Below are 13,638 nucleotides of genomic sequence, written 5' to 3'. Positions count from 1 at the left end.
TGGTGCAGGAAGAACTCAGGACAGCCAGCTACAAGACTGATTTAAGTGATCTAGGCAAGTAGGTTGGACTCTGGAACGTGGACCACAAGTGGATACTACCTAGAACTCTTCCAGACGGATGCTAATAGGTGCAGGAATATAGCTAAGTGAAGTTTAAAGAAGAATGGGCGCCTGATACATCACTTAGACACCAAAATAGGCTCACTTAGACTCACTATTGGGTGTGGCAAATGTTTGGACAGCAGATCACAACATGACATAAAGCTTTCTAAGTGTTGTAGCAAGGTTCCGGGGCGTGGACAGCACCTAAGTAGTGACTCTAGGTTCGCTAACGGACACCTAACAGCTGCAGGAAACAACGGACAGCAAACTAAAGTAGAGTCCGTCGCTTCCCAAACACCTTAGGTAGAACCTAGAGTGGTGACAGTACAAAACAGCACTAACAAACTCTCCAAACTGAAGTGTACAGATGCTGGAATTGAAGGGACAGCAGCTCCAAACACAAATTCAAAGTCCTGAGTAGACAGGAACACTATGGGCTCAACGGCAGCAGTTAGATACTAGCTAAGACAGACTAAATGTCAATGACTGTATGCAGGAATTTTGAAAACAGCAGGAAAAACAGTGAAAAAAATCTTAACGACGCAATGATATGCATGCAAAATTTAACTTGAAATGAAGGTTATGCCCTAGGATGTTTTTCTAATCATGTCGTGCATGCCTACCATGCTCTGATACAAGATGATGTGAAACAAAATGCGATGAGGAATTACTTTAGAAATTAAAGAGATCAATTGAAACTTAATAACCCAAAATAAAATTATCGTGTTATAATAGAAGAGTGATCCTTAGAACTCTTAGTTTTAAATCGTTTAAGGCACTGAAGAGTTGACATCGATAACCAGACAATTTAAGAAAACACCAAGAATAATTGTATGCTCACGTACAGTAAACAAGAATCCTCATTATTTAATAAGAGAACGTTTCGACCTTTGGAGCCTTATGCTCAACTAATCTAGGCTTTAGCGAAGAAGCGCCTCCACATTAGAACGAGGTCACTTCCGAGGAAGAAGGACCTTGGATCGTCGTTCTTGGGTAGGTGCGTGAGTACGATTCTGGAAGTTTTCTAGGTGGAGGAAGGCCAAACCACTCAAGTCTGAAACTCCAATGGAAAGGCAATGACAAGGCTCAATGCAAACGTTTTGGCTGCTTGCAAGATGGCGGGCAGCAGACACCACTCCTAGCTGCCCGTGAAACAGCAGTTTACAACTTTGGGGGTGGGGGGCAGCCATCCACTTGATCTGGACCCTTGGACATGCAACCTGATGTTTCTGGACAGCACGCTTTAGGCTTCTATCGGAGGCACAAGGCTTAGGGGAAATGGTGGGAGATTGAGTGGATAGCCTTAATGATGAGCTCCCAATTAGGAAATATTCAAACAAGATGCCAAAAGGAGGGAAAGGGGAGGCGGCCAAATGCTGGCCGGTAGAGGGTGGTCCGGCGGCTGCTGTTGGTCGGCCGGAAGGGCTGCAGGCCGGCGGCCTGGGGCAAGCCAGGAAGGGCGGGCGGCAGTGAGTCAAGAGAGGGCAAATCCGTAGGTGAAAATTCTTGGGATTCAGTGGATTCCATCTTCCAAATCTTCAAAGCCGGATCTCTACGACGACAATCGATCACCAGAATACAGGAAGAAAATGGTAGAACAAGAAGATCTAGAACTCACAAAGAGCATCTAGCTTCTCCTACGAACTCGGCTAAGAGATCGGGGAGGGTGAACTCACAAAGAGATCATAAGTGGCAATATTTTTCATTATCAAACTAATCTATTACAAGAGAAGACATATAAATAGGCCTCACAATGACAAATAAAAGAAAAGAACTAAAAATGCCCTTGGGCTAACAATAGCGCAAATACCCATAAGGGCAAAAAGCGGAAAAAACATAAGAATATAAAATAAAACTACTACATAAAGATAATGAAAATACAACTCATGCTAGTAACCATCGTCCGGTGTCGGGAAAATGCTGACGATGTCCTCATCACATTATGATAGTAACTTGAGAATTAATTCATGATTGAGAATTTTCACTTTTCTGATTTATTCTGTAAATATGTTAGCTGGTTCAATGAAGATCAATTTGGACTTGTAGGGGTGTGCGACTTCATTGCTTTTCTTGTGAGTGGAGTACTTTACGTTGGTAGGGTTTTGGTAGGAGGAATATAATGCAACATCTTTTTTATTTTTTATTTTTTATTGGGAGAGGACACAGCGTTTAGAAACTGTTGAGTTATGTTAAGAAAATCCCAAATAGTTAGGATAAGGATAGTGATGATGATGATCTTGCAAGTGACAAAAAATTCTGATACATTAAGACAAATGAGAGCCTTAAGAGATGGAGAAATTATTCTTTGCAGAGTCTGGATGGTAAAGCACCGTCCAGATGTGAGTGTACACAGTGCGTACACTAAGTATAATTTTGTACATAGTTTGATTTTTTTTATATGCAGTGTGTACAAACACTGTGTACACTCACATCCGAACAGTTCTTTATCATCCGGATTCCGCACGGAATATTTTCTCTAAGAAATGACCCATGGCAACTAACCCATAGCAGTAATCAATATTGGAATATATTCTTATTATCTTGAGTTTAGGAAATGTTTAAGTAAGCCGAAGAATCATATTTGCAGGTTTTAATGCCAGCTCAAGAAAAACGGTGATTTGAAAAGAATTTAAGCCACCTTCTTCACTCCTTAGATGTAACACTGCTAAGTGGTTTATTCATTGAAAATATTGAGAGGCTTAATTCAATATGGGGATCGGTCTTTTTCTATTAAGGCTTTGATACTTGAGAGGGAAAAATTTCTCTCCTTTTCATTCAATATATAGTTTAAAATACAATGTACGAAATAATATATAGTTAAATATACAATGTACAAAATATTAAAATGACTATAAGGTTCAAAGGCTTAATAATATTACTTAAATAACATAGATATTTGCTGACCTTTCTTCAAAGTAATATGTCCAAAATACCTAGGCTTTCTGGCACCATCAGACATTATTTTTTCGCCGGCATGTTTAACTTATAATAAGGAACTTTGATTGCATGTTCACTAATGTTATCAAACAATTGGTCATATTTAAGCAATATTTTTTACTGCAGAAAAACTTTATTCTTTTCGGGATTCTGGAGGTTTGAGTTTCTAACTTATAAATGGCAATCTTGAAATGTTTGAGAAAAAAAATATTAGAATTGAGGAAAAGCAATAAAAATCTGACAAATGCCACTCTGAAAAGTTTACGTGGGTATAGCTCTCTTGATTAAGGCTCCTAACTTTTGTTGGAATAGGAAGCATAAAGCAGGCAGTTGTTTAATTGCAAGTTCAAGCATGGAATACATGCTGCCTCTTTCTCTTACAGGCAATCCCTTCTCCTTTTAATATACTTACTGCTATTTTTTTCTTGAAGATCTTCTTTAGTGGCATCAAGTTTCAACCAACAATTATCCGATAGGGCTTTCTTCATATATTCAAGATTGAAACTTCTAGACCACCTCCATTCTAGCTATTATACAACTTTTTTTTTTTTTTTCAAACTAATCATATGATACTTGTGGTTAGAATCAATACTACACCAATGACCTTTTCCTAATCAATTTTTTTGATCGACCATTTGAAAAAGGAAGGATAGACAATAAATTGGATGTCTAGAAAGAATGGAGAAAGAAACAAGCACTCCACTAAAAAAAAACCGGATATCTAGTTAGAAATCCTACAAAATTTTTGGCCTAAGTTTCGTTAGGTAGATTATTGGCAAAATTTTAATCCATACTGTTACAACCCTTTAATCAAAATTAATATTGATCAGGAAATGGCTACTCTGATTACCATTCTTACTTCACTTATTGTTTAGGTTAAATAAAAAGTCAGTTCTGGCATGATAAAGCATATATAGCCAAGGAAAACCCAGTATCTAAGTCTTTGTTGGTCATTTTTAACACAATTCAGAATACTTTTGATTTGGTAAATAGAAAATCTTTCACAAGATTCTTTCGTATGAATCAAGGTGATCCAAGCTAGATTAAACTTGGCATGGTTAAGTGATGTGGCACATCAAGTGGATAATTCAAATCAGCCAACTGGACCTATTACAAGAGTCTAGAGCAAAGGTCTAAGCTTAGCAAAAATCCCATTTTAAAGCCCTGGTAAAGGCCTAATGTTGGAATTATTTAAATATAATTTTATTTTCATTTTTGTACATGTTAAATTGTCATTAAAACCATATGTTATCGGTCACCTTAATGACGGAACATGGAAAATAAAATAATTATATGAAAAATGTTATAGCTATCCTCCTTCATTGAGTGGCTCACCCCTCTCTCTCTTTCCCTTCATTGATTGGCCCACCCCTCCATTGAGTGGCCTAATGTTGGTGGAAAAAAAAAATCTCTTTTAAGATAAAAAGGACAAATCCCCTATATTATTCCATAGGCCTATTGTTAAACCCACTCCACCTACTAGCCTAGCCCATTTTCCCAAAGCATCTATCGATGAGAGTTCTAAAATATTTAAGAAAATCATTTATTTCAAATGTCACAAAAGGGGCATATGTAAAATCAATATAAAGTTCAAATCCTTTCTTAAAAGAAATTAAGACTTCTATAGATGATGACCTAAAAGAAGTTTATGATGATAAACCATTTTATAATGAGGAGTTAGAGTTCATAGATGACCATCAAATGATTGTTATACAATATATGATTTTAACCAAAAATAAAATAGGGGATTGGAGAAAGAAGAATATTTTTAGTATATATATTATGTGTGATGGGAAAATGTGTAGGTTAGTCATACATAAAGGAAGTACAATAAATGAAATCTCAACTGACGCAATCTCCGTAGCCAATCTTAAGATTAAACCACACCTTGAAATTTGTCATGCTATATTGCTATTTGTGCCTATTTTAAATTTCTATCTATCATAAGTAGGTGTCTCATTCGCATAAAAATTGGTAGTTATGAAAATAAAAATTTGGTATGATGTCCTTCCCATGAACATTGTTTACATTTTATTAAGTAGATCCTTATTGCATGACCTAAATTGCTTAGGAAAGTTTTAGTACGATTAAGAAAAGATGAAATTTTCTAAGCTTAGTGAGCTTTAGAAAGTTTTAGTATGAGAAAATCTTAGTCCTGGTACAATTCCAAGCTTGTTTACTCTTAAGAAAAGATGGCATATGGAGGACATATATTTATGGTTGGGCCATCAATAAAGTCACTATCAAATACCTCGATTGGATGCATGTTGGATTCAATTTTAGGGATATTTTTTTTAAAATTGATTTAAAAAGTATTTATCACTAATTTAGATTAGATTGAGAGATTAATTGAAAACTCCTTTTAAGACTCCTTGATCGACTCTAAATGATTGGTGATACCATATGAACTTTTGAATGCTCCTAACACATTTGTGAGGTAAATAAACACCTTTTTAAAATCTCTCATAGAAAAAAATTTTGGTTGTTTATCATGATGACATCTTGATTTTTAGCGTAAGCGAGGTATACCATTTGCAATAACTTAGATAAGTCTTTGAAACCCTTAGAAAAGAAAAGCTATACAACAATCTAAATAAGTATTTCTTTTTTCAAATTCAAGTGATTTTTATAGTATTCATTATTTTTAATGTTGTAATTAAACGTGACCCCTTCGAAAATTTAAGCTATCTTTGACTATCCCTTACCCAAGAGTTTAATTGGTATACAAAATTTTCATAGTTTAGATGCTTTCTACGAGAGATTAATTAAAGACTGTAGTATGGTTGTTGCCTCTATCATCGATATTCTAAAACAAGATAAACTTTGTTGAATCCTGCAACATCAAAGGCCTTAGATTAGATTAAGATTTTGATTTCCTCGACTAGTTGTCTGTTGACCCCTAAAATATACCTAACGAGCAAGATAAGGATGCCGACGAGGTCGACGACGGATTGAAGTGACGTCACACGAGTTGACTCGAAATACACTGACGATATTCAAAACCACTTGAAATGACCTCCAATCGTAAAACGAACAATTAGTCTGAAAAGTCCCAAAATTTAGGAAAAGACACCTATATGCCTAGGTACTGACATGAAAAAATTGGCAAAAAAATCCATTTAAGCACACAAATTAAGGTGGAGCTCAATGTGCGTGAGTGATGGAGTTTAAGTAAGCGGGTTAAGTTGAATTTAATATAAAAAAAATATTTTAAATTTAAATTATGATATTACATATATATTATATATATATACACACACACACACACACAACAAAACAATATCAAGTCTTTTGTCCCACTACGTGGGGCTGGATACATGAATTCATTTTTTTCGCCTTTGTGTCTGGTTAAACGTCAAATTCTCATATTAAATCTAATAAGAAGAGATCATTTCAATATTTTCTAACAAGTCTTTTTAGGGTCACCTCTATCTTCCTTAACATAAGTCAAATCTATACTGAACTTTCCTTAACCGGGTCATCGAAGGCCTCCATTTAATGTGACAAACATCTCAGGAGACTCTCTCTAATCTTATCTTCCATTGGAGCTTACTCCAATCATTTTCATGTATATCTCATTTATATCTATCTCAAGGGGTCAAGCCACCATCCACCTAAGGCATTCTCATCTCTGCAACACTTAACTTAGTATTATGTTCTTTTCAAATGGCAACATCGGCAATAAAGCATTGCAGGTCCACCACCATCTTAATAGTTTTCCCCTTAAGTTTGTGGGGGATTTTTTTATCGCACAATAAGCCGATGCAATTCCTCACTTTAAACCATCCAACTTTAATTATTATATATATATATATATTAATATATATATATATATATATATATATATATATATATATATATATAATATAATATATATATATATATATATATATATAATTAGGATAAAATCAAATTTAAAAAAAAATCCTGAAATATTCTAGAAGCATGTACTCAGTCCTTTTCATTTCAAATGAAAGGCCATTTTTCCCTTTTATTTTAAATTACCTAAAAAGAACTAAAGCCCTAAGAGCTATCCCCCTAATCCTACTCTACCCCAGCCGCCTCCCACTTGACCCTTCACGTTTGACTATCCATCTTTGCTCGTGTGCCCCCCTTGCTAGTATGATCCTCAGCCAGTCGACTGTCAGCCGACTTCTTGCGTCAACCATCATTGTCGGTATCGCCTCCTAGCTGGCCAAAATCAACGTGTCGCCATTTAGGTTGCAACCACCAATATGTTTCCTTAGGCAAACATTTATCCCAAGTCTACAACGTCCCCTTGGACGAAGCAACCCATGGCTGCTGACAAGAATCCTTCAGTCAGGTTAGATCAACTATCTTTTCTAACTAAGTAGACTATAGACGATGACAGTGCGGGATGACAAAACCATAGGATCTTGATCGGGTCCGTCATTTTTCTCCCATCACCAACTTTAAGTAATTGATGATCAATTTCAAATTTTGGAAACCCTAAAAAAACCCTAAAGTTATTCCTATTATACGCGTGGTACTTAGTGTCTATCTAATGACTAGCCTTAATCGAAAGTGCTCTCTTGTTTTTGGGAGGGATAATTAATCATAGAAGCTTGTGCCTATGAAAAACTAGACTTCAGATCATAAAATCCTTGCAAAATAAGGGCAAAATCTCTTGGTAGTATCTGATCTAAAATCCAATATGCCTTCTGAAAATTTACTATGGAATCTAATTTGTTAAAATTATCCTCGTTAAAAAAAGGTGCGAAGGGTCGCAGCTTGAATTTTCGGAGCCCACATTGTCCTTAGGATCTTATTTTTTCTAGAACCTTTTGAATGACATTTGATACTTTTGGAGTTGGTATTAAAGGAATTTCAAGTCAAGAAAATCATCATATAGCTTTCTTTAGCGAAAAATTGAATGAAACAAAGCAACAATACTCGACATATGATAGGGAATTTTATGTAATTATCCAATTCTTGAGACATGAATGACTCTATCTTTTATACATGGAGTTTATTCTTAACTCAAATCATCACAACCTCAAAATTTTCAATATGAAACAAAAGTATTTGTTATAGACATGCCAAATGGATTGAATATCTTCAGGATTATTCTTTTGTTCTTAAACATAAAACTCAAGCTAAAATGAATTTGTTGATGCCTATATTTTGGTAAGGATAAAACTATTTATTTAATGAAAATTTAATTTTTTGGCCTTCACTTAAGTGGAATGTTAAAAATTTTGGGACATAATATCTAGCATTTAAACAAGTTAAAGCTACCAAACAAAAATCTAGACAATATATAGCTTTTCATATTCTTTATAAGTCTTAGGAAGATCTTTTTGTTGGATTTTATCTTTAGTATTATCCATACAACTCAAAGACATGATAATATTCTTATTGTAGTTGATGGATTTTCTAAAATAGCTCAGTTTTTTATCTTGTTCCAAATCCAATGATGTTTTTAAGGAAAGTGTATTTCTCTGAGGCCTATCTTTAAAAATTTTCATACGTCTTCTATCACCAAATTGATAGTCAAACCAAGGTAGTTAATCAAACTTTAGGAAACTTGGTAAGTTGTCTTTTAGGAAAAAAATTATAATTTGGGACTTACATTACCTCTAAATTTGTATATAATAGTATTATTTTAAAAAATATCTCATTTTTTATCTTGTTCCAAAATCAATGATGTTTTTAAGGAAAGTGTACTTCTCTAAGGCGGCCTATCTTTAAAAACTTTTATACGCCTTCTATCACCAAAATGATAGTCAAAACGAGGTAGTTAATCAAACTTTAGGAAACTTGGTAAATTGTCTTTTAGGAAAAAAAATTATAATTTGGGACTTACATTTACCTACCTCTAAATTTGTATATAATAGTATTATTTTTAGAACAACCAAGACATCATTTTTTGAAATTGTATATGACCATAACCTAGATGACCCAATGATATAACCAACCTCCCGTCTCTTTCATTTTTTATTTTGCATTTTATTTGCTAAAGATTTTCAAAGCCTTCATGAAATCATAAGAAAATAATTTATTTCTATAAATGACAGATATTTATAGAGAAAATATAATACGTCAGCAAATGAATTTAAAGTGGGTGACAATGTTTTGATCCATATCCACCCTTAGCAATATCACAACACAAAGTTTAGAAAATTATATGCAAGTGATGATGGCTTATTTAAATTTTTTAAAAATTTGGATCTGATATCCCCCATCTTGAATTGTCTGCGGATATTCTAATTCATCTTATTTTTAATATTGAAGATATTATATTATATGAGGGACTTAGCAAATGTACACATGTACATTTTGACTCTTTGGCAAGAGGCATAGTTCCTAACTTGCAAATCCTTCATTCTTAGAAGTCAATTATATCATCATTGAGGAAGTACCCATTGATCATATTGTTGAGCCTTGATTTCTAGTTCAATAAAAAATAAGCCACCTGTCATCAACACACTGCGAACTCACACCAACTTGGAGACCTTGGCCCCATGATCGTTAGAAGATTTTTTGGATTTTTATTCTATAGAGCAGAGTTCAACTCAGCCCAGCAGAATTTAATATTGCACATCAATTAGATAATTCAAATCAGCCCGTTACACCCATTAAGAGCAAGAGCAATACCCAAGCTGGTAAAAATCAATGAAAAAGAGTATATTTTAAAGCCCATGTTAAGGTCCAATATTGGAATTATATAAATTTAATTTAATTTTATTTTTATATTTTAAAATGCCATTGAAACAATGTAAGACTGGCACATAAATGAAAAAGCATGAAAAATGAAATGTGTTAATGAAAATATTAGAAATCTACTCTTTTATTAAGTGACCATTCCTTTCCTTATAAAAGTAGAAAACTTAAGGTTCCTTTGTTGCTGGTAAATAGAAGTTGTTATGTCACAAAATTTCTAATATTGAATGAAATCATTTGGCTGAAGAATATATCTTCTCTTTTGCTTGTGTTTCGGTGGTTTTAATAGTGCTTTTTTTAATGAGATTGTATAATTATATTTTTTTTATTTTAAGATTAGTTGTTTTGTTTTTTCAAACACGTGCTCCAAATCATCATAACATCTCCCACATCCTATGCCTCTTACAAGACCAACCACTACACAACGGTCACAACTCAAACCTTGCAATCACATACGACCTCGCTAGTAACTCTGATAAACCAAGCAAGACTAGAACCTATTTGTTTCTACTCCTCGACACCTATTTAAACTCCACCAAATTTTACTTTAACATCTACTCTATATTTTTAGTCCACATCCTAAGCTCATTCTTTCCAAGCATTTTCAGCCATTTGTAAAATCCTATATGTAATCTTTAAAAGCAGCTTAAACTAACCCAATTTAAATTAGCCATGGCATTCCCACCATTATTCGCCTTCAAATTTCTCACTATTCCACCACAAACTCCAAAGCACTTACTTAAATATTAAACCAAAGATCTATAGCATTTTCTATCCATTATTCTCACTGACAGGTCACCATCATCATCATGAAAGGCTTAGCCATCAAAGTAATCCTAACAATGTAAATGAGAAATCATAATACGCCTATCACACCAGGGATTTCAGGAACATCAACTTGGGCACTTTTCTTTGATTAAACTACCAGTATTTGATCTGAAATTAGATTTGTACTCATTCTTTTTCATGCTTGATTTAGCAAGTAATGAATGCATTTGATTGTTGGAAAGTTACTTGTCACATATTTCTTGTTTAGCAAATCTTGTTGATTTTTCTAGTCGTTATTTGCTTTTGTATAAATTTTTTCATATTGCGCCTATTATTTATTTTTGCCCAGAGTCTCGTTACATGAGTTCTCATTGAAGAGGCCAACATTTGTGTGACTTGCACCTCTTCATCAATGCAGGGATACAAGATTATTGGTTCACATAGTGGCGTTAAAATTTGTAGATGGACAAAGGCACAACTCCGAGGACGTGGCGGCTGCTACAAGCACTCATTTTATGGGATTGAGAGTCATAGGTAATGATTGCGTAACTTGATAACAATGCTGTTGATTGGAGCACCATCTAATGTTTATTGCTGTTGAATTTTCCAAATATTTTGATTCTGTGACAAAGGCACATTGGTTTTGATTTTGTACTTTCATGCCTTAGTGAATATTTTATTATTATTTTGTATCCACCGCAGTCATAATAGCTCTAGGAACCTGTAATAGAGATGATAATATAGGATTCTAGCTAGGAGTTGTATGTTTGGTTGAAGTATTCTTCCCGCTTTCATTATTTTTTTCTTTCTGTCTCAAGGTGCATGGAAGCAACCCCAAGCTTAGCATGCGCAAATAAGTGTGTTTTTTGTTGGAGGCATCATACTAATCCTGTGGGAAAAGAATGGCGGTGGAAGATGGATGATCCTCTTGTTATTGTGGATACTGCCATCGACCAACATACTAAAATGATAAAGCAAATGAAGGGTGTCCCAGGTGTGTTTGTATTTTATGCTTCTTCCACTCTCAGAATAGTATGCGGAATTCTCCTGTATGTGGAACGCAAGCAAGATTAAGGTTTCGTTTGGGACGTCTTTTTTACTGTTTCTTAAAGTAGCTTTCTAATAAAAAATTAAAATTTTTATACTAAAAAGTTGTTTTAAGAAGCAGTAAGAAAATAATCTCAAACGAAGCCTGAGTAGCCTTGGAGATTGACTAATGCTTTTGGTAGGAGATATTTGTTACTTATATGGTAGTTTTCTGACTTTCTATAATCAACCTGTCACACCCTTATTTGAGTTGTAGACAATTTTTTAAATGAAAACGTTTTTCTGTCAAGATTTCCGACTTCCATGAGTAGCCTTGATCAATTTTTATAGAACTTAAAAAAAAAAATCCTCCACCAATTGTTATCAATACCTGATTATTTTTTAAAACATATTCTGGAAGAAAAAAATCTGTTTAGCAACCATCTAGCCATAACCTTAACAAACATTTTCTCCTTGTTCATACCTTTCTCTTCTGTTTACTACAGGGGTGAAGGAACAGCAGTTTCTTGAAGGTCTATCTCCCCGACACTGTGCTTTGTCTCTTGTTGGTGAACCAATCATGTATCCGGAGATAAATAGACTAATCGAGGAACTGCACCGCAGGCACATTTCTACTTTTCTTGTTACAAATGCCCAATTTCCAGACAGAATAAAGATGTTAAAACCTGTTACCCAGGTTTGTACAGCCAAATAGATGCAATGCACTCTATTATACCCAGATAAGTAACGAATTTACATATTTGAAACATTTGCAGTTATATGTGAGTGTTGATGCTGCAACAAAGGAGAGCTTGAAGGCAGTTGATAGACCACTTTTTGGAGACTTTTGGGAGCGCTTTGTTGTGAGTTTTATTCTTAAGAGTCCGTTATATTGGTTGTCAAGTGCGTGTTGATTATTTTTTCCAAAAATAAATCTACATTATGGATGTTTAGTTTCTAATGATAATCTGAGATTTGTCCCAGAAATTGATAATGTACCTTAAGGTTTCATAGATTTTCTTTCATCTACAAATTCGGATACACATTCATTCTCATCTTCTTAATCATTTATACCAGAAATTCATTCTCATTTTTTCTCCTACTATTGATTTTTCTTAATCATTTATCTATTTTGATAGGATTCTCTGAAAGCTTTGCATGACAAACAACAGAGGACTGTTTACCGTCTAACTCTTGTTAAAGGATGGAATGCGGAAGAAGTAGACGCATATGCTAACTTGCTAGGCCTTGGAGAACCAGATTTCATTGAGATCAAGGGTGTCACGTACTGTGGCTCGTGAGTTGCTTATTTTCTTTTCTTTAGGCCATTGATACAGCGACACGGATACGACACGATACGGATACAGGACATCAATTCTTAAAAATATAGGATACGGGTACGGCGCGGACATTGTATCATAATTTATAAATCATACATAAAAATTAAGAAAGCAATCAAAGCATAATATTTGAAATTACAAAAAAATGAAAGTAATATCATTTGTAGCCTTGTTGCTTATAATATCAAAATAAAAGTAAGCATTAAATGTCCAGTACAACAATAAAATCATAAACATAAATTGTCTAGCACATGAAGTTTCAACTATTCAATAGAAGGAATGATATAATTAGCTTCTTCAGTGGTTTGTCTTTGAACTTTCATATCATCTTCAATAAATGTCATAGCTTCTAATTCAGGATGCATCAAGTGAAAGATTAGCAATTTCTAATATTCCTATATCATCAAGAGACTCAAATCCATCTCGAAAATCAGAGAACCTCGCTCGCAGTCGCGGAAGTAAATACGATGGGTCTTTTTTCGGAATTTTTTTTTCAACGGACATGCGCGTCCTTTTGAAATTAAATAGTATTTTAATTGGATATGGAAAAGCCGTATCTGACACGTATCAGTGCTGTATCGGAGGCGTATCCGTGTATCGGTGTATCAGATACAACAGGCCTTCATAAATAGGTGTATTGGTGCAACATAGGGCCATTCTTGCTAGCCATGGCTCTGTTAAGAAAGTTCTCACCATTGTTTGTTTTACAGAACTGCCACATCAAAGTTGACAATGGAGAATGTCCCCTGGCATTCTGATGTTAAAGAGTTCTCTGAAACTT

General features: G+C 34.4%; 1 protein-coding gene across 1 annotated transcript; it reads left to right on the top strand.

Annotated features, from left to right (window-relative positions):
* Positions 1 to 1,443: 1,443 nt before the first annotated feature.
* LOC110115136 (S-adenosyl-L-methionine-dependent tRNA 4-demethylwyosine synthase) lies at positions 1,444 to 13,637 on the top strand (the record flags this gene model as incomplete). The annotated part of the gene is made up of 8 exons (XM_028695414.1): positions 1,444 to 1,571; positions 2,117 to 2,174; positions 10,910 to 11,025; positions 11,310 to 11,485; positions 12,024 to 12,214; positions 12,294 to 12,380; positions 12,657 to 12,814; positions 13,568 to 13,637. Coding segments are annotated over exons 1-8 (984 nt in total), but the record flags the coding sequence as incomplete, so codon positions are not given.
* Position 13,638: the final 1 nt, after the last annotated feature.

The sequence above is a fragment of the Dendrobium catenatum genome, unplaced genomic scaffold (assembly GCF_001605985.2).
Source record: "Dendrobium catenatum unplaced genomic scaffold, ASM160598v2 fragScaff_scaffold_631, whole genome shotgun sequence".
Taxonomy (NCBI): Eukaryota; Viridiplantae; Streptophyta; class Magnoliopsida; order Asparagales; family Orchidaceae; genus Dendrobium; species Dendrobium catenatum.
Note: the sequence above shows the minus strand (reverse complement) of the source record. Positions and strands in the feature narration are given on the sequence as shown.